The following is a 27,495-nucleotide window of genomic DNA, read 5'->3' as shown; positions in this document are numbered from 1 at the left end:
AAGAAATTTCATGACTAAAGTGAAAAAAGTAGGAGTCAATTTCTCAACATAACAGTTTATTAGAATACAAGTTCTTGAAAATGTGAATTTGCGCAGATTCAAAAAAATCCATAGCTCTCAGTGCCTACTGGCAACTGAAATTTACAAAAAAGTGTATTTTTTTCGAGGTTAATTTATTCAGGAACTGTGTGGGAAAGGGAACTGGATAGATTGTAAACACATTGCTGTTCCGGACAAAAGGTATATAGGCCTATTTCAAAATGTTCAAAAACATGTACCGGTATAGTCATTGTTTTTTTCCCCTCAAACTTCCTCATTATTTTTTACAAACAATATTAACAATGCTGTGTTTTGCGAGAGTGATAAGTTTAGTCAAGAACAGCCAGTGATTTCACAGGTTTGAAAGTAGGGCCTACTACCAGAAAGCAAGACTTGTCAGACAAAATAAATTTTCTCTCTTTGAGAAAAAAAGGAACACTGAAATCAGGTAAAATTATGGATCCATCATCGTCTCGTTCGAGACTTTCAACAATGGGCGAGAGAAAATAATGCTCAATATAATTTTGCATTAATTTATTGTATTAATTTTACTTGGGATTCATAGGAAATATAGGTAGGCCCTACACACAATTTATTACAAAATTTACTACAATATATTCAGTAACAGAAATGTACGAAGAGATTTAAAGACGAAAATAAAAAACTAAAAAAAAAACATTGCCGACGATGTCTTTTGATTAACTGTGCTGACTTCTGACAGAAGTACAGGAACGCGGCCCGCAAATATAAAGGTATCAGAACATATACCTAAACGAAACGAAACGAAAGTACGAAAGGAAACGAAAGGAAACGAAAGGAAACGAAAGGAAACGAAACTACGAGTAACAAATTAAAAAAATAATAAAGCATGTTTTTTTAATTCAACACCTATCTCCACATTAGACGAATTTCCCGAAACGTGGACAAATCTGAATGCTTTATATTATATGTGCGAATTACACTGGAGACATAATAGGAATTACATTCGAATTCGGAATAAACAATGGAGCCCAACGACGTTCTGGAACGAAATTAAAGTATCTTTCCAAGGAATGCTATATTATACAATTGTTGAAGTAACTGGGAAAACCATAATTAAATATTAATTTTAAAACAAAATCCTCATTTTACAAGCATTCTGTTCAAGTAACCGTAAATACTCAATTACATAATTCATTGCATTTTATTCTGTATAATAATGTTTACACGGCATTGTAACATTTTATTGTGTGGAAATGGCAACATTGAATAAATGTTTCTACTACTACTATTAACAGTCTTTTTCCCGCCGTAAAATAGCTCCAAAATAGTGCCGTATAGCTCCAAAATAGTGCCGACTGATCGGGGGAGTATAATTATGGAGCAAACCGAGGTTTTGATCGCATTTCACAAGTGATTTTGATCTCAGGCATACCCCACCAAAAAACTCTCAATTGCACACTTTGTCAGCCAAAACGATTACTCACAGTATTACCGCATCGTCATTGGTGAAACTGTAATTCAGTCATCCTCCAAGTGCAGAAATCTAGGTGTAATCCTCGACTGCCATCTATCCATGAGCGATCAAGTATCAGCAATATATAAAAAACGCAACTTTCACCTGCTAGTGGGGGGGGGGGGGGCAATGTACTTCCGTTGGCATGTCATGTTAATTTATGGCAACCATTATAAATGTAATCTTATGAGTCCTGAGAACAAGAAAATTGATGTTGCCATTTTTTCCATTGACCTTTAGTGACCTTGACCTGAGGTCAAAGTTCATGGTTCATTTTCACTTAAAATTTGCCTTTCGGAAGGGTTTGCGAAGATTTTCCAGGCAAGTGAGCACACACTGTATTTGGTTGAGAGTTTCTCCATAATAATAAATGTTATTATTAATGTATTTATGGGTTTTCCTGAAGAAAACATGGGAAAATGTCACTTTTGCCCGAAAAGGGCTGGGTTGTTTTGACCATCCCATGACCTCGGCCATCGAGTGACGAAGAATTATGAAACTTGGTACATGCATAGAACAACATAACATGAACAAACCCAAGAAATTTCATGACTATGGGTTAAAGGGTTTTGGAATTACGGCTAATTAATTATTCATAAGCACGTATGGTAATGCAATTGTGTACACTACGTATATGGGGAAATTCAGTTTTGACGGAGGGTAGCGCCGAAAATATTTCGCTGCGCGGCAACCTGTGGTTCGAATTTTGTTTTTGGTATCAAAAGATGTGCAAGACTCGAGGCTAAAAAGTCAGGACAGCTCAGGCCGTGAAATAAATATTTTTTTTCAAGAGTATCGCGGAAAAAGTTGAAAGAGGGAAAATCCGCCCCCCCCCCTTTTAGGGCCTAAATATGACCAACCCTTTAGTGCCTGGCATCTAAATATGAAATGTTGTAAAGTGTCCTCTGCAGTACCACACTCGCACAGGGTGTTTGTCGGTTGAGGAAAATCCCCACTTCTTTTGGTGCGAGCCACTCCAGAGCGGAGGTGATTTAAGCACCTCCAGGTCTTCCATCCTGCATTGGATCCTGCAGGTAAGGCTTCTGCAGGCTTGATTGGCATCTCATGTAGTGGGGGAGACGCCACCAGTCTGGTCAACCCAGGAGGCACACACTTGGGTCTTAATAGCAGGGTTGATCGCTTTCAGGTGACTCACAGTGAAGCACTGCTGTGACTGGTCAAGAACATCGGTCAACGTCTTCCCTTGGGGGACCGTTCCTTTGAAGACGTACTCTACTCTGCCTTTGAATACTACAAAGAAACGATGGTTCTTCAATAGAACACCAATAAACTGGATAAGGGTCAGGTCTGCTGTCATGTCCAGGATCTTCTGAAGGGGTCAGCAACGGTTAACACTGTCAAAAGCAGCTGTAAGATCAACAAAGACAGCGCCAGTGATCTATTTTTTTTCTGATGGAAGCAGTCCTTAATGTACTGAGTGAGGTTTAGAAGCTGTCCCGTTGTAGATTTGCCGGGACGGAAGCCTGCCTGCCTGTTCCTGTATCAGTTGTTTCTCAATGAAGAGGCAAGAAGGTTGAGGAGGAAATATTCCAGCAACTTGAATGTGTGACTTTGGGACGATAAGTTTTGACATGCATTGGGTCTTTTCCGGGTTTTAGGAGGGCGATGACATTCGACTTTTGCCACACTTTAGGTATTGTTTGTGTGGCGAGGCAGGTGTTGATGAGCTGGAGTAACCAATTTGAGACGTTTGGTCCAAGATGTTTCAGTTCTTTGGTGAAAATGTTATCCAGTTTGGTTGATTTCCTGTTCTTTATTTATGCCAGTCGCAAGTTCATTAGCAGAGAAGGATTTGATGAAGCCAATAAGGTCGATGGCGGGGTCTTTCTGGCGGAGCTTGGCTTTCGGTCGCTTATCAGGAGAACTTGGCACTTTACCATTTAAATAGCAGTTGTTGTGGGCTATTGGTTGGCGGTGATGTTACAATGCTGTTCACTTGGCTGAGCTTTTTTTATATTATACTCCAGGCTTGGAGGCCATATTGGCTTCTTGGCCATATTGGTGGTTACCACAAGGGTTTGCCACAAGCTTTGAAGCTGTTCTGATATGGCTGTTATTAATTCCTCCCCAGATGAGATGGTATCGACAGCAAGAGAGTCGTTTTCATACATGCGTCTCTATTTCCTGTAAAGTTCAGCACTACGGGATTCTAAGCCTGGGATGTAATCAGTGCGGCAGCCCCTAGGGATGTTCTTGCACCACCACATCAACAAACCGGTGTCATAGTATTCAGGGGTTGGATCAATGTCAGCTAGATGGTGTTTGAGCTCATTGGTGAAGCCTTCACAGTTGGCCTTACTAAGTTGAAACAGCGGTGGAATGGAATTGTTGCAAAGAGACAGCAGCAGTCACTTTGATTCCAATAGGGCGATGTCGGGTCTTTGGAATGGGGTCAAGGACCATCTTGTTGCTAAGTGAGGCGATGTTGTGGCTCACAAGGGCTAGAGCAGGGTTGAAACTTTATCTCCAGCCGCCACTATGGAAAAACTTCGACAGTTTCGCATTGTGCAGGCATGCAACTGTAAACTCAACAAAAAAGAGGAAATTCCTAAATTCAGAAGACTTTGTACAGTGATTTTCAAGTTTGAATGGCAGAAATGAAAATAAAAAAAGAGGAAATCAGCTGATCCGAGGAAAAGTTGCATGCCTGATTGTGAATAAGGCTCAGTTGACTTGCTTCGGCCAGCGATTCAAAAGCGTCGACGTCTGTGCTGGAATGATAGCCAATGATGCTGCTGTGGCTATTAAATCGCCGATAATTATGCGGCGGCTTGGGCTGTTTGTGGATTGTGGCGGTGGCATTAGGATGGAAGACCTGGAGGTGCTTAAATCACCTCCGCTCTGGAGTGGCTCGCACCAAAAGCACCATGAAGGAGTGGGGATTTTCCTCAACCGACAAACACCCTGTGTGAGTGCGGTACTGCAGAGGACACTTTACAACATTTCATATTAAGATGCCAGGCCCTAAAGGGTTGGTCATATTTTTGCCCTAAAAGGGGGCAGATTCCCCCCCCTTTCAACTTTTTCCGCAATACTCTTAAAGAGTTATTTATTTCGCGGCCTGAGCTGTCCTGACTTTTTAGCCTCGAGTCTTGCACATCTTTTGATACCAAAAACATAAAATTCGAAACACAGGTTGCCGCGCAGCGAAATATTTTCGGCGCTACCCTCCGTCAAAACTGCATTTCCCCATATACGTAGGGTACACATTTGAATTACCATATGTGCTTATGATTATTAATTGGCCGTAATTCCAAAACCCTTTGACCCATAGTCATGAAATTTCTTGGGTTTGTTCATGTTAAGTTGTTCTATGCATGTACCGAGTTTCATAATTTTTCGTCACTCGATGGCCGAGGTCATGGGGGGGGGGCGGAATCTGCGTGAGATGGTCAAAACAACCCGGCCCTTTTCGGGCAAAAGTGACATTTTCCCATGTTTTCTTCAGGAAAACCCATAAATACATTAATAATAACATTTATTATTATGGAGAAATTCTCAACCAAATACAATGTGTGCTTACTTGCCTAGAAAATCTTCGCAAACCCTTCCGAAAGGCAAATTTTAGGTGAAAATGAACCATGAACTTTGACCTCAGGTCAAGGTCACTAAAGGTCAATGGAAAAAATGGCAACATCAATTTTCTTGTTCTCAGGACTCATAAGATTACATTTATAATGGTTGCCATAAATTAACATGACATGCCAACGGAAGTACATTGCCCCCCCCCCACTATTGCTGCTATATGACATCCAAACTGGCCGGCCATCCTCAGCAGGTTGAACTAGGTGCTTATTGGCATCTGCACTAGTCAGTAGAAGGCTGTGGGCTCGAGTCTTAACAAACACGCTTGTGATTTATTTTCTTGAACAGAAAAAACAGGTTCATGTAGGTACATATTATACTTGCAGAATGCAATAATGATATTTAAAAATATAATAATATTTTTAAAAAAATCGTTATTCAAGCGTCAATCGAGCAAAGGTAACTCACCAAGTGTACAAAAAAATGGGAATGGAACAGAACTTGATTTCTACCGCTGGGAGTAACTCCAAAAATGTACCATGGTTTCAATCTTGTGAGACTTTACCCTGCCTATAAATGATTTTTTTAGGAACATATTAGTCGATAAATACATGTACAAGTTCATGGGTATACAAACAAACCATCAATGCTATATTTATGTTTCACTTTCATTCAGTAAGAAATCACATGCATGCCTGGAAAACCCCATCTCTGACAGGACGACACATATTGTTTCAGTTTCCAAAAGACCACTATAAAAAGACTGGCTTGCCTCTCGGTGCAAATCACACAGAACCAGGAACCCCACGGGCTCTCAATGACAAGCTCTGTCTTGATTCTTAAGAGCATTATTCACAGCTGATGTTCAAGTTTGCATGTATGCAGCATCACAAGTGACTATCAGATCCTTGCAATACTGAAACTTCCATCAGTCACAATCTGTGGTTTGAACCCACAGAGTGCCATGGACAATGGCGTGGCATAACACAACTGCCCTACCGTTAGTTTCTGATGTTTTCGACAGCAGTAATTCGACAGTGTTGTATAACAGCACCACCACTCTACCGTTACTTGCTGGTCCTTTCAACATCACTAACTGGCAGGATTCTAATAGCACATCGCAGTACACATACGGTGGCCGAGTCTTTGTTTCCATTAGTGTGTTAATCATCTCCCTGATTGGCATTACGGGGAATGCCATCGTCCTGATGGCAGTTGCCTTGTCATGCAGGCTGCAGACCATAACCAATGTATTTGTGGCCAATCTCAGCGTAGCTGACCTCCTGATGTGTCTGTGCGCTCTGCCGAATGCAGTGATAGTGTTGATACGCAGCAGTCTCCCGCCCTCGCTGGAGAATCTATGCCTGACCGTGGCCTTCCTGTCGCCCATCGCAGCGGGGGTGATGATGTTCAGCATCGCAGCCATTGCTGTCAATCGCATGCTGCTGATTACCAAGCACGCCACCGCATACAAGAAGATATACACGGCTTGCACACTGATCCCAATGGTTGTCATCATCTGGCTGGCTCCCATCATGCTTACCACCATTCTGCTGGCTACCGGCGTGGGTCGTCTCAGCTACAACATCAACTTCCACATGTGTTTGGATGACAACGAAAACCCAACATCGGGTCTGTACAAGTTTCTGCTTGCTGGAATCCTCTACCCCGGCCCGCTTACCATCACTCTCATCTGTTACGGCATCATCTATGTCTTTCTTTGGCGGCACTTCAAGAAGGAACGACGAGTCTGCTCTAGCGTTCGCATCTTAACCACCACCAGCTCCCCGGAACCCAACCAAGCAGAGCCCATATTCAGCATCGCCACCGACAAATTGCGCAAAGAGCGAATCCACAAGCATCAGATTCAGATCACCAAGAATCTATTCATTGTGTCCTGTGTCTGTTTCCTTCTCCCGTTACCAAACTGCGTCTTTCTCATGCTAGGGTTGGACAACCTCTTCCTGTACGGTGTCATCTTCTTGTTTGCCAACAGCGCTGTCAACCCATTGCTGTATGGAGCCAGGCATCCCATGTTCAAGGATATCATGCTATGCATCTTGCGTCATCGATGGGCTGATATCCCCGAACCATCTCGGTTGCTAAAAGCTTTGCTCTCCAGGGGCAAGTAAGATCGCCATGTACACAGTACCGTACGTCTCGGCCGGGTCCAACAAATGTAGCAATGGATGAAGTCGAATTGATGAGAGTAAATAAACCTGCGCAGTGAAGAGATTAATGTGAGAAAGGGGGTGCACCATCCACAAACCTCACAAGAATTGACCCCGAGGAGTTGGATCCGATGGCACGGGGAATCTGAGCCAACCGGCGACACCAAAGCGCGGCACCGTCATGCCAGAACTCCAGTCACTGATCGGAGACTACCTAACGCCGTGACGTACGGTGGGGGATTGACTGAGGTATACTGACAACCAAGACTATATAACGAGTTTTACCCACCTGGATTTGCGATCGGAGTGGACCTTCTCCTAGGCAGGCTGCCAACCTAGGCCTACGAGCTCTACCTACCCGGGTTGGTGATCAGAGTGGTCATTCAACTAAGGGGACTGGCAACCAAGTCTAACGAGCTCCTCTACCCGGAGCAGCCTGGTATAGCGCTATGGACTCGCTGACATCCCCTGTCGTTTTGTAGAAACAGGGTCGGCACGAGAAGCCAGACAGTGGGATTTGATTAGGAGAGGCTGATGTTGAGACGCCTGCTATAGATGGAGTACTTCAGTGGGGATGGAGCCGCTCAGTTCTTAAATTCACCCAAGCACATCCCAATTTGACCCCAATGGATGGTAGTAACATACACATACAGGGCGTCCTGAAAAAATGGTGCTGCGGATGTTTGCACCATCTTCAAGGTAATAGATTTAGCTTGAGAATACCGATTGTTTCATTGAGATTGCTTCTGTAAATCCAAAGATATCTTTGAATAACGGCTAAGCCAAGAAACCCATTTTGTGCCACTTTCTGTGAAGTAGTTAAAATCAGTATAGTCCTAGTCTAAAACTAAATCACTTTACTGTTAGTGATTTTAACAATTTTAAGCAGAGTGTGCAATATCTATTCATATTTAATTGAACTCTTTCATTGAAGTTTAAAGAAGTGAACCTGCCTTTACTATTAAATCGTTTCAACGTAAGAACAAAACCCTATATTGACTTGTGAATGGGATGTTTGTCTTACACCCACAGGGATAATGTTATCAAAAGAGCCATACTAGCATTGTCTGATCTTTGAAGCACTCGCTTCCTAATAGTGGCAGAGAATGGGTTTTTAGGCTTTGCGGTTATTCAAACATATCTCCGGATTTACAAAAGCAATCTTATTTAAACAGACGATATTCTCAAGCTAAACCTGTAACCTTGAAGATCGTGTAAACATTTGTAGTAAATTCCGGTTGTAAATTGGCAAACATGGCGGGGTTTACATGCGCCATTAGTTCCAGGATACCCTGTATATTGGATATGGCTTCAGCCGCGTCCATAGGCGTGTGAGTAGGTGTGAGCAATAGCCGAGTAATTTGGATGCATGCAGCCTTTGTATTACTTCACCTGACCCACAAGGGGAAGCACTACTACTGTCATGAAAAATTGAGTGAAGATAGAAGAGAAAGGAATGAACTAGATTATCCCATCTGGAAAAAAAGAAAGACAAGATCAATAGAAGGTGCGATTGAACGTCCCAAATACATGTATAGCACTGTCCCATCTGCAGTTTAGACAGTCCCAACAATAATTGTAACAATCCCTGTTATTGCAAAAGCGCATGCAGTTGGCATTCTCTCAATTATAATGTGCAAAGTCAACGTTAAAGCAGTAAGATGTCACAAACATTAAACATTTGTTTCTGTTGCAAGCATGCATTATAATAATGATCACAGAAGAGCTGTAGAGTAGAAGGCAAATCTTTGAATGTACAATTGTCACAACTTACCTGACAAAACGTTAATTGGTTGAAAATGTGAAGGAGAATTTAGAATGGTATCAAATTGTGAGATATAATATTGGCACTTGCTACATCAATAAGCATTTTTGTAAAAATGTTATGTCGAGCTAAAGGACGCATACGTATAAAAAGAGGAAACCTTTTATCAACAAGAACAAGTGGGTAACTGGTATTTCAGACAAAAAAAGTGAAATTTAATCGTTGAAGTGCGATAAATTGTACACATAACTGCAGCCAATCATTAGACACAATTAGATGCCAATTGTTGCAGAATAATAATTAGCTTTATGCAAATAGTAGGAAAGAATGTCTTGATGATGTGTTACATAATGATTACACACGAGTGTTTGTCTCTGGAGATGTAAATTGAGAGTGAAAGCGTATGTAAAACTTTGCATTATCTTTCCAACTTTTTAACATACAAGGCTAAAGGCAAGAGATGTTTACTTTTCTTGATGAAAGTTAGACTTGAGTAGGCCTACTGAAACCTTTAGCATGCTTTGTATTTTATTTGTATTTCAGGGCGTAATTTAAAAGATAAATCTCCAAATTAGGTTATTAGTTTACTACGAAGATAATAAACAATTGACAGATTTAGCCTATATATTAATTTTATAATATCAAAAGCCCCAAACTTCTTATGACTTTATGTACGTAATCGCATACCTTCTGAAATGACGATTTCATTAACAGCAGCGCTCCACGCTATATACACAGATAATATCTACATCATATGTTCCTGAATTTATGGCTGGTGGAAGGGGATATTTTTACCTTAATAGATGTGTAAAACCAAATTCTTCAAAATCCAAGCATTTGCCAGACGGGTCGATGTAAGCGATGAAGTTCTTCCTCGTGCTCTTCCATCCATTCAGTTGAACACGTGGTTGGCAACATATTTTTCCAAAAAAGCTCTCATAACGCCATTGTGCTGTTTGCAGTTTTGGTTATCTGAGCGACCGTTAGGTAGCAACAGCGCCCTCTTGAGTTTTTGGGCGTTCTGGGCGCAAGCCGCCAGCCGACCGGACACGTCAATGTTTTTGTACTAGTTTTCCTTTCCTTTTTGATCTTTGCAAGGTAATTAATATGTTCACCGCTCTAATCATAATTCCCAGTAAGCTTGTTAGAATTTGCTTGATCCTTTATGTAACTTATGATTATCCAATTGACTGTTACTTATCCATGATTTTTGTGAAATTCTCATTTCTGTTGGGGGCAGCCATGTTTGTTTTAATTCCAATCTCTCACGTAACGTAGGCATTAATTATCATTGTTCGATTTTGAAATTTATTGAATCCATAGTGTGTGTTAGATCAAGTTCTCGTATGTTGTTTATGTGCAGTGGTAGCTATTTGCCATATCCCTCTTTGCATACATTTTCTTTAAAATGTTAGCTTGGACTTCTGACATGTAGTGACATGTGCCTACATATTCATTTTTGATAAATATCATTCTTAGTCCTTGTGCAGTGTACTTCATTTGATTTTTTTATTGTTTAAATTGCTTATTGTTTATTCACCCTAGGTTACGATTCACTCTGTGACTTGTTCTCTCAAAGTTCGTCAGTATATGTTTGGAGGCACAACAGCTCTGTAAGTCTTTTCATGTACATGGACATTATATTGTTTGGATATCTCTGCCAATCACACCAATGTAGTTCAAATGTCTTTTTCCTCTATTAGGGCTTGGAAGTCTCCAACATAATACATCAGATATGACCTGGTTTACAGCACGGAAAGCAGTTTTTATAATGCTTTATACTCACTTTTGTATGTGTATATGTGAATTTTGATGAGTAGTTTGTTAATTTTCTATAAATTCAATTCATTTATCAGATGCCCCGTTAAAAAAAAATGGATCGAGAGAGGTTTACACAGCCATAAAGGTTAACCAACTTTAAAAACACGATTTCTTGATTCAGAATCCAAACCTGAAACTACAAAACTTTACTTTCTTTTACCCACAAAATTGCATTATCCGGTTTTCATTTCAGAGTTCTAAATCAAAGTCAAAAGAACATAAAAACACACACAATCAAAGGACAATGGCTTATGCACCACAAAGTCTGACAAAACGAAAGTACAATTCGGTTACATAAATTCCAGACCGTCAAACAGAACAAAACCGTGCAACAAGTGCAGTAACACATAATCCACAACGAGTATGGTCTTTAGAGCGTACATCTGTTTTTCAGCTGTTTCCATCCACTGTTAGACACCATCCAGTAGGATCGGTGTGGGATGGTAGACAGGGAGTGGGATAGAGATCAGATATGACAGCTGCTTATATTATAACCTGTAAACACAGTCTTTAACATCGGTATGCCTGTCATGAGAGTTGAGAGAAAAGAGTGGACGTCAACATTAGGATTAGTGCAAGCGACCGTATTTTCAAGTTAAAAAAGTTGTCCATTAAAATAATTAACAGTGGAACTTGCTGCTATATTACATTCAAACCGGCCGGCCATCCCGAGCAAGTTGGGCTAGGTGCTTATTGGCATCTGCACTAGTCATTAGAAGGCTGTGGGTTCGAGTCTTAACAAACACGCTTGTGTTTTTTTTTTTTGAGCAGAAAAAAAACCCAGGTACATGTAGGTACATATACCTGCGGAGTGCCATATTGATATGAATTTAAGAAATCATTATTCAAGCATCAATCAACAAAAGTTACCTCACCTAGTGTAAAAATTTTTAATGGAACAGAACATGATTGATGCAGTGTCTCTGGGAGTAAATCCAAAATATTGCACTTGTGAGATGAATAATGGGGAGGATATAAATGTACCATGTAAATGTACCATGGTTTCAATCTTGTGAGTCTTTACCCTGCCTAAACGTGATTTTTTATGAACATTTTAGTTGATAAATACATGTACAAGTACAAGGATATACAAACAAACCATCAATGCTTTATTTCGGTTTCACTCTCATTCAGTAAGAAATCACATGCCTGGAAAACCCCATCTCTGACAGGACGACACATATTGAATTTGTGTTTCAGTTTCTGAAAGACCACTACAATATACCGGCTTGCCTCTAGACCAGAAAAAGACCAGAACCCCACGGGCTCTCAATGACAAGCTCTGTATTGGTTCTTAAGAGCATTATTCACAGCTGATGTTCAAGTTTGCATGTATGAAGCATCACAAGTGACTATCAGATCCTTGCAATACTGAAACTTCCATCAGTCACAAACTGTGGTTTGAACCCACAAAGTGCCATGGACTATGGCGAGGCATAACACAACTGCCCTACCGTTAGTTTCTGATGTTTTCGACAGCAGTAATTCGACAGTGTTGTATAACAGCACCACCACTCTACCTTTACTTGCTGATCCATTCAACATCACTAACTGGCAGGATTCTAATAGCACATCGCAATACACATACGGTGGCCGAGTCTTTGTTTCCATTAGTGTGTTGATCATCTCCCTGATTGGCATTACAGGGAATGTCATCGTCCTAATGGCAGTTGCCTTGTCATGCAGGCTGCAGACCATAACCAATGTATTTGTGGCCAATCTCAGCGTAGCTGACCTCCTGATGTGTCTGTGCGCTCTGCCGAATGCAGTGATAGTGTTGATACGCAGTAGTCTCCCGCCCTCGCTGGAGAATCTATGCCTGACCGTGGCCTTCCTGTCGCCCATCGCATCGGGGGTGATAATGTTCAGCATCGCAGCCATTGCTGTCAATCGCATGCTGCTGATTACCAAGCACGCCACCGCATACAAGAAGATATATACGGCTTGCACACTTTTCCCAATGGTTGTCATCATCTGGCTGGTTCCCATTATGCTTACCACCATTCTGCTGGCTACTGGCGTGGGTCGTCTCAGCTACAACATCAACTTCCACATTTGTTTGGATGACAACGAAAACCCAACATCAGGTCTGTACAAGTTTCTGCTTGCTGGAATCCTCTACCCCGGCCCGCTTGCCATCACCCTCATCTGTTACAGCATCATCTATGTCTTCATCCGGCGGCACTTCAAGAAGGAACGACTAGCCTGCCCTAGCGTTCGCATCTTAACCACCACCAGCTCCCCGGAACCCAACAAAGCACAGCCCGTGGTCAGCATCGCCACATACAAATTGCGCAATGAGCGAATCCACAAGCATCAGATTCAGATCACCAAGAACCTATTCATTGTGTCCTGCGTCTGTTTCCTTCTCCCGTTACCAAACAGCGTCTTTCTCATGCTAGGGTTGGACGATCTCTTCCTGTACGGTGTCATCTTTTTGTTTGCCAACAGCGCTGTCAACCCGTTGCTGTATGGAGCCAGGCATCCCATGTTCAAGGAGATCATGCTATGCATCTTGCGTCATCGATGGGCTGATATCCCTGAACCATCTCGGTTGCTTAAGGTTTTGCTCTCCAGAGGCAAGTAAGATCGCCATGTACACAGTACCGTCTCGGCCACGTCCGAGAAACGTAGCTATGGATGTAGTCGAATTGACGATGACGTCTTCACAATTCTCCAATAGAAAAGATGAGGTGATGAGAGTGAATAAACCTGCGCAGCGAAGAGATTAATTTGAGAAAGGGGGTGCGCCATCCACCAACCTCACAAGACTTGACTCTGAGGAGTTGGATGCCATGGCACGGGGAATCTGAGCCAACCTGCGACACCAAAGCGCTGCACCGTCATGCCAGAACTCCAGTCACACACTCGGAGACTACCTAATGCCGTGACGTACGGTTTGGGAGGTATACTGCCAACCAAGACTATAACGAGTTCCACCTACCGGGTTTGCGATCAGAGTGGACCTTCTCCTAGGCAGACTGCCGACCTAGGCTTACGAGGTCTACCTACGGCCAGGTTAGTGATTAGAGTGTTCCTTCAACTAGGTGGACTAGCAACCAAGTCTAACGAGACTCGCTGACATCCGATATCCCCTGTCGTTTTGTAGAAACAGGGTCGGCACGAGAAGCCAGACAGTGGGATTTGATTAGGAGAGGCTAATGTTGAGACGCTGTGCTATACGATGGAGTACTTCAGTGGGGATCGTGCCGCTCGATTCTCCTTTTCCCCCTAGCCCATTTGATCCCAACGTGGCTATGGTCGGCAATAACATTCAAATCTATTAGATATGGCTTCAACCGCTTCCATAGGGATATGTGTAATTGTGAGCAATAGCCAAGTAATGTGAGTGTATGCAGCCTTTAGATTAACTCACCTGGCCCACAAGGGGAGGCACTACTAGTGTCATGGACAATTCAGTAAAGATAGAAGAGAAAGGCACTGAACTAGATGATCCCATCTTGGAAAAAAGAAAGACAAGATCAATGCAAGGTGTTATTACTACCCAAATATGTGTATAGCACTGTCCGGCCAAGCTGCTGTTTAGAGGGTCCCAGCATTAGGTGTAACAATCCCAGCTGTTGCTAAGGCGCAGTTGGCATCCCTTCCATTATAATGTGCAAAGTCAACTTAAGCAGTAAGTTGTCACACAAATTAAACGTTTGTTTCTGTTACAAGCATGCTGTAATGATCATAGGAAAGCTGTAGAGTAGATGGTAAGTTGTCACCACTTGCCTGACGCAAGGGCGGATCCAGAACACAATTTTTGTTTGGGGGGGGGCCCAAAAAAAATTGTGTCTCCCAAAAAGTGGGTCAAAAAATGACGGCGTGGGGTTCGGGGCCCACTTAAGGGCCCCGAAATTTTTTTGGATTCTCGATGCTCTGTGGTGCGATCTGAGGCAATTTTTGACCATTTTAGCCAATGTTTTTTGAGGAAAAGATGGTGGTGTACTCATTGCCTGCCTTTATTGCGACGTCACATAAAAAACAAACAATTGGTTTCTTTCTTTTTTTTTGGAGGGGGGCATGGCCCCCTTTGCCCCCCCCCCCTGGATCCGCCCTTGGCCTGACGAAACTTTGATTGGTTGAAAATGTGAAGAGGAATTTAGAATTTATTGTATAAACTTTAAAGATGTTATATTTGGCACTTGTTATACATCAATAAGCCTTTAAAAAAAAAAATTGAATAATTTGATGTCAAGCTTAAGGACGTATACGAGTCATTTTTCAGTGTCTACTTTGGGCTTTTGAAAATTCTGGGGAAAAAAATATATTTTGAATTTCCTTCATGGAATGTGTTCATTATGTTGCACAACAACTATTATTAGCGCACGGCGCAATCTTCACTGGAGTTTTAGTCACTTTATAAACACTCAATTTTCAGTGTTGTACCATAGAAAAAAATGCAAAAGTCGTATCCGTCACACCTTTTGTGACCGAAATGACAGTTATTGAATGAATGTGAGTAAATTCAAATGAGAACATTATTAAAATGTGAACATAGAATAATAACCAGTGAATAGAGGGGCTTTAAAAATGATAATCCCAATCGATTTTTATCCTTATTTTATTACCATTATCGACTAAAGAAAATGGTCAAGAAATCATTTTCGTCACGGTAAAACGTGATGGAGCTTACACTGACGGAGCTGTCAAAATTATAAATCAAAGTCGTATAGCGCCATTAACAGTGTGTTTGAAGCATGAATATCACATATGTGCTTGGAAGTTTATTTCTTGCAAATATGGTTTTATTGGTGCAACTTTTAATTTCACATTTGGAAGAGACCAATATTACTCGGCTTTTGGTGGTATAATCACCTTTTCAAATTGCTAACTTTGCAAATTATGGCTGTAGGTACATGTTGAGAAATACATAGGGACATGCGTTGTGAGGGGGTTTTAAGGGAGTATTGTGTAGAATGAACACCCTGTCCATTATTTTCAAGAGTTTTTAACACGGCACAGTCATGTTTAAGTTAATTTACCGAGAACAATCTAATTTTTCATTCTATATATTTCGATTTATAGTGCCTTAAAGTGTCGGGACATGAAAGTGGACACTCACTGAAGAATGACCCCAAAAAAGTCATATAAAAAGAGGAAACCTTTTATCGACAAGAACAAGTGGAAACTGGCATTTCAGACAAAAAATGTGACATTTTGACTATTCTAATCCTCGAAGTGTGATAATTTGTGCATGTAACTGCAGCCAATCATTAGACACAATTAGATGCCAATAATTGCAGAATAATAATAAGCTTAATACAAAAAATAGGAAAGAGTGTCTTGAGGATGTGTTACAAAGGTATACATTATAGTGTTTGTCACTAGAGTTGTAAATTGAGAGTGAAACCATATGTAAACTATGCATTTTCTTCGCAACTTCGTCGGATTTTAATACACAAGGCAAAAGGCGAGAGATGTTTACTTTTCTTTGATGATGAAAGTTAGACTTGAGTAGGCCTACTGAAACCTTTAATTCAAGCATGTTTTTTAATTTTTGTTATTTCATTTGGATCCCACTGACTCTAAAAATGGTTAAAATCCTACTGTATGAAACAAAATCTTAAAGAGATACTTTTCTCACTACTCGATCACATCGAATTCCAACCCAAAAATATCGAAATGTAAATTGCAACAATAGAGGGCAGTCTTTGAGCCCTTTACAATTCTCCACCCGAGCAGACGTGGCTATACTGCGCCAATACAATGAAAAAATGAATGCAGCTGACCCAACAGAAAACAAAGAGTTTGTTACATCATAAATTCTTTCATTGCACGGAAGGGTTGTAGTCATTTTGATTGTAGGCATTTGGTTGATGATGACCCTTTTTGTATTATGGGTAAACGTATGCCTGCATGGGACACACGAGTATTATTAGATCCATTACAAATTGCTGTGTGAAGTAGTTCCCTGATCGGTTAGGTCATATTTTTTTTTTCTTTCAAGTATCATTCACTTCACTGAAACCCAAGTTGAAAAAACTCCCGTTAAATCTGCCGCTAAATGTCCATGATGACAGTTGGCGTCTGCGAAATTCGGGTGTTCGTTGCTTGGAGCGCATGGCAAGCTGAAAAACAGCGGGAGTTTATTTCATTCATCTACGAATTGCACGTATGATGAAATAGACTGACTGCCAATCCCTCGTCCTTACTAGCGCTGTGAGGGCGTCCTCTGTTTGTAGAATTAGGGGCGGGGAAGGTTCTTTGATCATAATTTGGTTCAAATTGAAGGTTTGTTCATGGGTTAAATATTGTATATACTTATTCTGTTATTGTCTGCTTTTTGCACTGAATCATTTTGTGTTGGAGAACTGGCTTTGTTTTTCTTGGGTCAATTTATATTTACAAGGGAACGGGTGGTGGGTTATCGATTAAAATAGTACCAGTTTGTCATTATGTTTCTTAACATTGCTTTTTAAGTTTGAAACTATAGGATCATTCTATACATTTATAATCCAATGTGTGACAATTTTCCTTTCCCTGTTACCTTGGTACTTATTTTGCCATTAAAATATCATAAAGAATGACTTCAAATGATTTATTTTTTATTTGATTGGCCAAACTAAACTCCTTTTTTGACGCATTAGACATGTAAGTATTTTGTTTTTAAAGGGAAGATACAACATTTGCAAACATCAAAAAGCGAAATGATCAAATTATCACGAAATACCGTACTGAATTGTTAGGGACTGACAGTCTAAACCATCCTTTAAAATCGTGGCTCCTGGTGGGCAAGAAAAACTATATTTTTCCAACGCTGGTCGGCCGACCAGCGTTGGAGAAAACTGGCTTTTTTCAAAAACTGTTCTTAATTTTTCATATTTAGTTATTCTGACTTTTCTTTGCAATTGATCACACACCTGTGAAGGGGTACAAGCCTGCTAGACTGATTCTCTGACCTTACAATTCCTCAAAGTGTATTAATTGCTTCGTTTCATCTTAAGTGGGGTCAGGGAACCAGACTACAAAAATATAATAGGTTTTCTTGGTTTTTTCCAGCATCTACAAGCCCAAAACATGAAACAAGTCAGTTTAAAAATATTTTATATACCATACTAATCCTCCAAATCCATTTATTTCTGAATATTGCAGCAAAAGCAAATGTTGTACATTCCCTTTAAGAAGGAGACCCTTTTTCTTCTTTTTCTTCTTCTTTTTTTTTTTTTTAAAATACACTGCTAGTGTCTGTTGAGACAAGATAAGCCTTGCGGTAGCACCATGTAAATGAATCTCTTTTGTGAGTATGTGTGGTTCTAAAAAGTGTCTATTGACTTGACGTTTATTCCAATTTACGTCCCAGAGAAAAATGGGTGGCCGTAAAGAAAAATAAAACAAGTTATGTGGGGTTGATCAAGCATTCAGGAGCTCGGACTTAGGACTTCAACTAAATGAACCCGTTGCCGACTTCCATATCATTCGTCTGGGCCTCGAGGTTTGTAGCCCACCGCAGTTCCTTATCTATCCAAATAACCCGAAGGCCATGTAAGTACCATGAGACGGGAGGAAATCAAGGTGGCAACCCTGACCCTGAGTGGGTCAGTAGATACCTTGAACCGTCACGAAGATACCTGGACTTTGCGGACAATCCCAGCAGCAGGGCCTACCGTTCACGCTAAGTTGTAATTTACGAAAGCATATCAAAAGCTAGCGTTAATACATTGCACTTTGAAATAAAGTCTGGTTTATAATTTGTTACTTGTCAAAGTACATATTGTGGTGTTCATTGTTGCGTAACGATACGTTGTTTACAACTCAGCAAAAAACAAACAAACTGCGGAACACAGTATTGCAAAATTAAGAAAACGCCAAGGGTTCATTATACAGCCCTCCACTTTGTCCTTAGAGCCAAAGCAGACAGATCAAATAATCTTCCATGTATCCTCGCCTATTTAGGCACAGTGGTTTGAACCGAAGAGTAATTGTAGTCCACATATCTAAGGGCCCGGGTTCGAATCCCCGTGGTCGTGTCGTTCTTGTTCTCCATGCATGCGTTCAGTCATTTTCTTTCAGAGATTAAAAGTCCCGTTGTAAAATACCGACATTGGGTTTGCAGCATCGCTTTTTAGCTTAATAGATGGGACTGCACGCGTAGTCAAGGTAAGCATCTTCGTAAAGGTACGGGCCCCATTTGCTGATCTCTGCAGCCAAGGCTTAGAGTACGTGCCGCCTCCTATCCTCCTTTTCTATGGTGACCCTTTGGGTTATTTGGATGGACAGGGAAGGAGGTGTGGTGGACCGGGAAACCCGAGATCCCTGAAGAGATATGGGTATAAGGTTGACTCTTGAATGTTTGGTCAAAACCATTATCTACTTTTTTTCTTCCTTATCCCCTTTTTTACTTCATCAATTTCATTGTTTAATAATAAACATCAACTCGGCAAAACTGCGATGTTTTAAAAACTAAATTCTCTTGTTTTAAAACAGAGTTCAATTAAGCCTATCAATTGACGGTTGTTAATATGAACACCATTATTTAGGGCGTAAAAATACGTTTATTTCGGAGATAATTAACAATTGACAGATGTATTTATTAATTTCATAGTAAAAAGAGCCCAAACCTCTTATGACTTTATGTATATAATTGCATACCTTCTGAAATGACTTTTTCATTAAAAGCAGCGCCAAGCTATACACAGATTATATCTACATCATAATGTTCCTGAATTTATGGCTGGTCGGAGGGGATTTTTTTTGTACCTTTATAGATATGTTAAACCAAAGACTTCAAAATCCAAGCATTTGCCAGATGGGTCGATGTAAGCGATGAATTTCTTCCTCTTGCTCTCCTATCCATTCAGTTGAATGCATCGAGTTATAACTCGAGTTTGCTTTGGAGTTTGCTATTCTTTTCCAACAATTTTAAATCTTATTTGAAAACATTCTAATGATGTCTGGTGTCTATTATCACTCTTATGAATAAGAGAGTAATGCAATTGGTGGGTCCTGTTCGAATAGAGTCAAAGTTGCTAGTCCGGAAGAACACCTGTTTGTATGGACACCTGGAGGTCCGGACTAGGGTTTTGGGATGCTTTGTGAAGGGGTATTTGGGAGGCTAAACGTAACTTACAACACTTATCCAGGCAGTTTCCTCAATTAGGTCGGTCCAAACTATCTACACTGAAATAATGGGGCGCGTTTAAATGGGCTAACTTTAAAAAAAAAAAAAAAAAGCTGTAAATCTCATCGGCAGTAAAACAAAAACAAAAACCCATTCTTTATATATTTTTAAGCTTAACAAAATTCCACTTCCTGTGACATTTGGGGTTAAAATGTTCTGCACGTGCAAAGCAAGAGGACACTAAAATACACCACTTATGAACTCCGAGTAGACTGTCTTTCTCCTTGAGTGTCAGCGAAGTGCATTGCTAAATTACCTTGAAATGTGGGTAACTGAGGATACCAAGACAATGTGGCCGACGTTGGCGAGAAAAGCCGCTTTTAATTTTCACCTTTTCTGCACGATTGGCTTTGTTTGTGGGGTACCCTTTGGAGAGTTCTTAACATGAAACAAAAAGTACATAATTTGTGCCGATTGTGGGTGGAAAAATTCAAATTGGCAAACAGTTAAACAAAAAAGAAAAAATATATAATAATTTGCCCGAAAAAGCGCCCACTTACGGTAACTTATCATGCTAAAGTGTGTTTAATTTGATTAATATTAACCCCAAGATATTTGTGACATATTGTAAAGCATGTGAATGAAAAATGTAGATACTATTTCCAAAATACTGTTTTTGACCCCAAAAAATGGGAAATAGAAAGAAAAGCACACTTTTGTGATAATGGTCGCATGGGGGGGGGGGGGGCATGTGCCCATCCCCGGAAACTGTCCAAAAGAAGACCAAAAATACCCCGGTCCAGATAGCGTTAATTAACTCTAGAGACATTTTTAATTTTGCGATCCACTATTTCAGATTTTATTTCAATTCTTCAACTTCCTTACAATTTACAGAATTTTTCTGACATTGCAATTGATATAACTGCTGATCGAAAGTCGAGTGACACAAAATAAACTGCTTTTGAAACATTTAGAAAGTGGTGCTGAAAAAGAGGTTGATACACTAGAACGCCCTCTGGAGTCTTGAAGCCGATTAACCTAGCTCTCTATGCGATTAATGAAGCAGGGATGGAAGCAAGGTTGTTTACCATGTTGTACGAATGCAACATGCATAAAGAAACACAATTTGTTATGGAAATAACTGTAGTATGCAAATCGCCTCAGTATGCTCAAACTATTAATTAGGCTTACCACACGAAGAAAATAAAACGCCTTTGTCCGTTTGGCTAGTTTTCATGCTTAGAACCTTAGCCTACATTATAAAGCAGATGAAAAATTAATCAATGTATTGATAAGCACACAAATGATTTGGTCTTCATGATTTTGTTGAAAATTCGGTTTTTAGAAATGTGTAGCTTTTTTTTTCAAATCCCTTATTCTATTTGAAACAGTCATATGATTTCCAAAATGTTAGTCCATATGCCTATGTCCTCCTACGACAAATCACCGGGATTTTGTGACAAATCATGAACTTTCAAGATAAATTTAAAAGGAATGTTTTTTTTCAAAATTCAGTACCAATTTTCGCTTTCGTCATTGGAAATGAATTTCAAGTGATCATGTCGTAATTTTGTTTTTAATTTGGTTTCTTCTCGCAGATGAAGCAGATTTTGGAAGACCAGACTCCGCTCGTTTTGTTGTCGTTCCACTTGCGGGTTCCACTGTAAACCTCCACCGCGTCCTCGTCTCCGTCGTTGTTCGGGGCGCCAGACATCCAGTTGACATAGTCGAGTAGGCTGCCATCCTCTGTCCACCTCCAGGTTCCCTCATGTGCCATATCGGTGGCTCTGCGGGAGACAAGAAGGCAATTCCAATGCTTCTACCGTGTTTTATTTGATTGTGAGATCTCATTCGTTCAGAACTGTTCAGTTCAGGGGAATTGGCCTACATGAATTAATTGAATCTGTATGACTGTAGACAACGTACGCACACGACGACGCCCTTCATCGATGGCGAAAGCATATTAAGCGGTTAAGATAATCCGTCATGGGCAGTGGCTTTGTACAATTCGCTGGTCTCTATTATACCGACTGGATAGCGCTTCGACCAATGCGTGTACACAAGACCGTGGCGCCCTCGCACACACGCGGCGGCCATTTTGAAACTCCCTCAAAACCCCACAACACAGGGATCCGTATATAAAAAGCACACAATTACAATAGTTTAAGAAGCAATTTTGGATCATCGAAACCTTTTTTATTCATTCATTTTGCCCACAGTGTTATTTTACTCGGGTTATTATTTGTTCAAATATATAATTCTCTTTCGTGACTTTGAATATATTTTTACGGGCCAAAGGGAGTGACAAAATGGCGTCCAGTGACTTCAGCCCCACGGCCCGAAGAGCTATCCAGTCAGTATAATAGAGATCAGTGGTCCAATACCTGACACAAGCTTACGCCATGTAAAGGGGCCTTCGTGAGTGTCCAGTGACAGTGTGCTCGTAGGTCTGTTGCGCTCAGAGTGAATGTGCATTTGATCATGGTGAGAGCTAGCAATATATTATCGATCAACAGCATTCTTGGATGAGACAGAGAGTACAAGCAAAATAGTGTTGTAATTATAGTAATTGGCGTTGTGAAGTTTGCCCCAGAGCGCACAAAATACTATTCAATTTATTCAGCATGAGTGTTTACTGGAAATCTTATCATGTATCTGGTTTAAATACACATAGGCGTTGTCAGCTGGGGGGGGGGGGGAGGGAGGGGGGTATTCCCCATGTTATGTACAGACTGGCCTTTTCCATTCAAATGCCCTTTTTTTCACCAGCGCTTAACCCCCCCCCCAAAAAAAAATAATTGGTAAAGAGTGCCTTTTTTTCTGAACACGTGCTTTTTCTTTTAAGAAGCGGTGCCGTGCCATCGGCCGTTCCGGGTACCTTTCTTTGAATTGTACGCATGTATCGCCCTGAAAAGCACCATTTTCCGTTAGTTTAGGGTTGCATAATCGTTTGTTTTGAATAGTGCCCCCATCGACAGATAGTAACCCCCCCCTTTTTTTTTTATTTTACGGAGGCCAAGGGGCCATTCAACATTTTCAGTGTTTTTAAATTTTGATATTTTTTGGCAAATTGTGGGTGGGTCAAGGTATATAATTGAAAATCCAAATTCACTTTTCATTAAAAAAAAAACAAGAAAAAACAAAAATCTAGAAATTTCGATTTGCCTACACACCAGCGTTCGTTGCGTGCATTTGTTTTCTAACTTCGTCCCCAACAGAATGACCTGCTGTACATGTACTGTGTGCACATGAGTATTTACACACCGGCAATCGTGGACTAAGGACAAAAGGGTAAGGACACAAACGATATGTCAACGATTGGCCGATAGTCCTCGATTAAAATTCGTGTACAAAACCAAGGGGGTCCACGATTGCCAGTGTTTACAAATGAGTGTATGCAACGGCATGTACATGTAGGCCCATTTGGATGTTTAATACTGCATGACAATTCATATTTTTTAAATCGAAAATAGGGGTGGGTGGGTTGGTCGAAACAATTTGGAAAAAAATCCAAATTTAAAAGCGTTGAAAATTTGAATGGCCTAAGTGTCCTGAGAGAAAAAAAAGTGTCTACATCTCACCACGGATGTGCAAGTGCCCTTTTCAAGAAATGTTTAACTTCCCAATAAAAATTACCCGTGCTGCGCCACTACTACACATTGCGCCAGGCTTAGCCTATTCATTTGGTGATACGTACGGGGTATTCCTGTATGATAGGAGTACCCTACTCTCATGGGCGTCGCCAGGATTTTTTTCTAGAGGGGGGCAAACATTTTTTTGACCAAAAAATGCTTGTATTTCTCAACACATTCTCGATTTATCAGTTTTAGAGGGGGGCAGGGACATTTCCCCCCCCCCCAACTCATTAAATTTACACCACTTTGTCTTCGCGCCTCTTTTTCTTTTCTTTTTCTTCCCTTTTTTTTTTTTTTTTTTTGCTTTTCCAGGGGGGGGGGGGGGCAAGTGCCCCCCTTGCCCCCCCCCCTCGCGACGCCCATGCCTACTCTCTCCACCACAGTCATTAACCAGTCTAAGTCTCAAACACAGTTGTAACGAGTCATTCCGTTTTGTGACTCGAGTCGAGCTGAGTCATTTTAAGGATGTGACTCGAGTCATTTTCTCGCAATGACTCGAGTTGAGTCAGTTACCCGTTTGGACTCGAGTCGAGTCGAGTTGCCAAAAATTGTGACCCGAAGTGGACTCGACTCCAGTCATTGACTCGAGTCAAGCCGAGTCGCCAAAAATTGTGACCCGATGTGGACTCGACTCGAGTCATTGACTCGAGTCGAGCCAAGTCGCCAAGAATTGTGACCCGAGGCGGACTCGACTCGAGTCATTGACTCGAGTCATTATACTCTGTGGTCACAAGTGACAGTCAGTAATTGTGATAGGCGCAAAGAGGGGACTAGGCTGGCAAAGTCGTATTGAAATTGCATTACAACTTGGTTTAACCAAACGGCAGCGCGATATGTAACTCGGCAACGTAACTTACCCAATCCAGTACCAATCTGGACACATGTGGCGCCTGTTGTCTGCGAAGAAGTTGTTAACCCACACACTGTCCGCCTCGCTTCTAATGGTCACCAGCCAGGCTCCATCTGCTGAGCAGATATGGTCGGCATATTGCCACCACTCCCAATTCGGACCGTACAACTTGTAGCAGTTGCCCCCCTGACGCTGTTTGTAACCCGGGGAACACCCGGCGCTCACTGCAGCGGTGGCAGCCACAAGAAACACGCAGACAAGAAGAAGTCGGTTCATGGTTGGCTTCGATGTAGCTCGTTGACGAGTGAAGGAACATCTGATTGGGGGTCCTTATATAGGGTTTTTCCCTGGAAGATGAGTGACAGGTAAAACATATTGAGAGAGAAAGGGCAAAAAGATTCAGGAGGGACAGGATTTCTTATCTTATTCAACAATAGTAACCCTGTCAAAAACACATGCCGCGAACCACGGTTGCTGTCACTGAGCAAATATATCGACATTAGCTTTCATTTTCTTATCAGATGTAAATGATAGGACACATCAAACCAGTCAGAATGAACACGGAAGCTTTGGCTGGTATTCAATTTTAGATTGCTTTGTTGTGGAGAGTTGTGCTGACGGATAAAAGTCATCACAGTGGTTTCCAAAGCAGGGGAAAATATAACTCAAGTAGAGAGCAGTTCATATGTTAGACGCGGACACATTAGCGGGACTTCGTGACGACACGTCAAGTACTAGCACTATCGTGCGAAAAGTTGAAGCATTTTAACTTCGTCAGAGTTTCCGTGTATATCAGTCATGATAAGAAAGCTTGCTTTGAGCCTGTTTTGACGTAAAATTCGCGTCGACTTCCCAATCGTAAATATGACTTTTAGAGGGTAGCTTCATGGTTGAAGCTACAATGTCCACTTTAGCGCGAAAGCCTCCCCACCAGAAAGAGCTCATTAAAAAACAAATTTCATTTTAGAAATGGTATTGTACTTTGTTCATATTTTCTTATATAATCCTCCACAACATTGTGTAATTATGCGTATCATTCTTCTAAGCATCGGGAATCCTGACCCACCGCACTTCCATTCCTATCCAAATAAACCGAAGACCAAACACCCTGAAACGGGAGAAAACCAAGGCAGCAACTTAAGCCCTGACCCCGAGTGGATCAGTAGATGCCTTGACACTTACGAAGATGCTAACATGGACTTTGTGGACAGTCCAAGCAGTAAGTTGTTTATACGATAGTAAATCAAAACCCACCGCTGTGATTGCCCTTTATAATAAAGTCTGTTTTGCTACTTTTTTTTATTACTGCGACATTGGTTTGTTAAAACGGGGCCGTATCATAAGTCCGACGCCTCATTGGTCCGACGCCTCATAAGTCCGAAATTTCGGACTTATGAGGCGTCGGACTTATGAGGCATAACATTTATTTATTCCGCCTCATAGGTCCGACGCCTCATAAGTCCGACGCCTCATGAGTCCGACAACGGTAAAATGAGGCGTTTAATTTGACGGACTTACGAGGCGTCGGAGCTTTGAGGCGTCGGACCTATGAGGCGTCGGACTTATGAGGACCACGTTAAAACTATATATGTCTCTCACAATAAGTTTCTCATTCAGAAGTCACGCCTGGGTTGAACTATTGAGCATGACAATCATAGCCAAACACCAGCCCCTTCTGACAAGAACCACGAAATGTGTTCAATGATATCCCAGGGCGTCTAGCCGCCCTCTCTGCAGAGCATTGATAATCAATCATCCCGTCAACAAGACTAGTCGGTTATTTCACGTGACGGCTGTAACCAGTCACCTGACCACTAAAACAACCCTAGAGTTGCAAACCAGTAAATAAACTGCCATGGACTCCAATGATAAATGCCCCCACTTCAGAAATTCGGGAAAAAAATCACAACTCTCAGGGGTGTTCGAGACGCACATCAAATTAAAGCTATTACATCATCTTTCATTTTCTTTTCAATTTTTTGGGGGTTAATGTGATGACTTCTAGGAGAAATTTCCATCCGAAAATGGTCAACCCTTAAAATATTCCTGATGCATATCGCCATTTTGAAAAACAGTGCCTAAATCCTACGGAAAATAGAGCACTTTTAGGGCACCAATTTCATCCAAATGTTACTAAAACTCAAGCTCACAGTCCTGTGCCCGGCCCTTCTTTTTTTTTTCTAAAAACTCTCAAGTTCATGGCCACCAATATGCTCAAATAGTAAAGAACTTGAGAGCATGCAAATCGAGATTTGGCCGGCGTAGGCAATTTCGGACCGACTTACTGGCCTGCAACCCGAAACTGATGCACAGTGGTATCATGGATTGGGACCCTATAGAACATTGCACAGGAAACTGCTATACGAACGTGGAACCGTATGTGAAGAAGTTCATTTCGCAGCCATTGGGACCCCATTCAAACGTGTACTGCAAACTACAGTATGGGTCCTAGCTCTGGAGTCGTGTGACGTGACTGAACGCGACATGTGCCGCGGTCAATGAATCTAACACTCGGTCCCTCTGGCATCTTGAATTAACTCCCCACAAACCAGTGTGGGGATTGTAAGTTCCATCGGCTTTATCTCAAAGGACGAGATGGGGATTTAATTTTTTTTTGTTAGGAAAAATGACATTTTTTTAAAAATTGTACCTTGAAAGTTTACAACGCAGTATCTTGCATGCGGTTATTTGGGGGGCGGCAAACATTGAGTGACCCTGTCCAGAAAATAAGGCTCACACGAGCCCCCCACCCCCACCCCATATTAGGAAATAAACAAAGACCAGGCAATCCTATGAAGCTAGCCTTAGATCAATTGGATCTAAGAAATCTAGGTACACTAATTTGAGTCCAATTAACGGGCCAAGGTCGTAGGCTTTTGCAAGTCTGATGACTGTCAGCTAATGAGTCGGTGAGATAGGTACAATAAGGATTAGGAAGGGTTTGGTGGATTGATTCAAAATGGTTTTAGCCTACGTCTTTCTCTCCAACCACGTCCTTACATTGGCGTCTCCTATTTCCAACTTATCTAAAATATTGTTCTTATCTTAGCTTTTTCGACCCTTGAAAAGCGTTGCCATTGAATGGTAGTAATTTTCAACAACTCTTTAG

General features: G+C 41.2%; 3 protein-coding genes across 3 annotated transcripts; 2 read left to right on the top strand and 1 right to left on the bottom strand.

Moving 5' to 3' along the window:
* The first annotated feature begins 6,051 nt into the window (after positions 1-6,051).
* Positions 6,052-7,212, top strand: LOC119720414 (G-protein coupled receptor moody-like). The gene has a single exon (XM_038190079.1). The coding sequence runs from the start codon at positions 6,052-6,054 to the stop codon at positions 7,210-7,212; it is 1,161 nt and encodes a 386-aa protein (XP_038046007.1).
* Positions 7,213-12,263: 5,051 nt separating this feature from the next.
* LOC119720413 (G-protein coupled receptor moody-like) lies at positions 12,264-13,424 on the top strand. The gene has a single exon (XM_038190078.1). It carries the CDS (start codon positions 12,264-12,266, stop codon positions 13,422-13,424), a length of 1,161 nt encoding a protein of 386 aa, XP_038046006.1.
* Positions 13,425-21,136: 7,712 nt separating this feature from the next.
* On the bottom strand, positions 21,137-24,678 carry LOC119720842 (perlucin-like protein). Its single transcript, XM_038190700.1, has 2 exons — positions 24,394-24,678; positions 21,137-21,688 (listed from the first exon to the last, which is right to left on the bottom strand). Exons 1-2 carry the CDS (start codon positions 24,660-24,662, stop codon positions 21,478-21,480), a joined length of 480 nt encoding a protein of 159 aa, XP_038046628.1. The 5' UTR covers positions 24,663-24,678; the 3' UTR covers positions 21,137-21,477.
* Between the last annotated feature and the right edge of the window lie 2,817 nt (positions 24,679-27,495).

The sequence above is a fragment of the Patiria miniata genome, unplaced genomic scaffold (assembly GCF_015706575.1).
Source record: "Patiria miniata isolate m_02_andy unplaced genomic scaffold, ASM1570657v1 HiC_scaffold_9, whole genome shotgun sequence".
In the NCBI taxonomy this organism is placed as follows: Eukaryota; Metazoa; Echinodermata; class Asteroidea; order Valvatida; family Asterinidae; genus Patiria; species Patiria miniata.
Note: the sequence above shows the minus strand (reverse complement) of the source record. Positions and strands in the feature narration are given on the sequence as shown.

Coding starts and splice junctions, on each gene's coding strand:
- LOC119720413 (XM_038190078.1), top strand. CDS start 12,264: ATGGCGAGGCATAACACAACTGCCCTACCGTTAGTTTCTGATGTTTTC.
- LOC119720414 (XM_038190079.1), top strand. CDS start 6,052: ATGGCGTGGCATAACACAACTGCCCTACCGTTAGTTTCTGATGTTTTC.
- LOC119720842 (XM_038190700.1), bottom strand. CDS start 24,662: ATGAACCGACTTCTTCTTGTCTGCGTGTTTCTTGTGGCTGCCACCGCT. Junction 21,689..24,393: donor CCAGATTGGTACTGGATTGG/GTAAGTTACGTT, acceptor TGTCTCCCGCAG/AGCCACCGATATGGCACATG.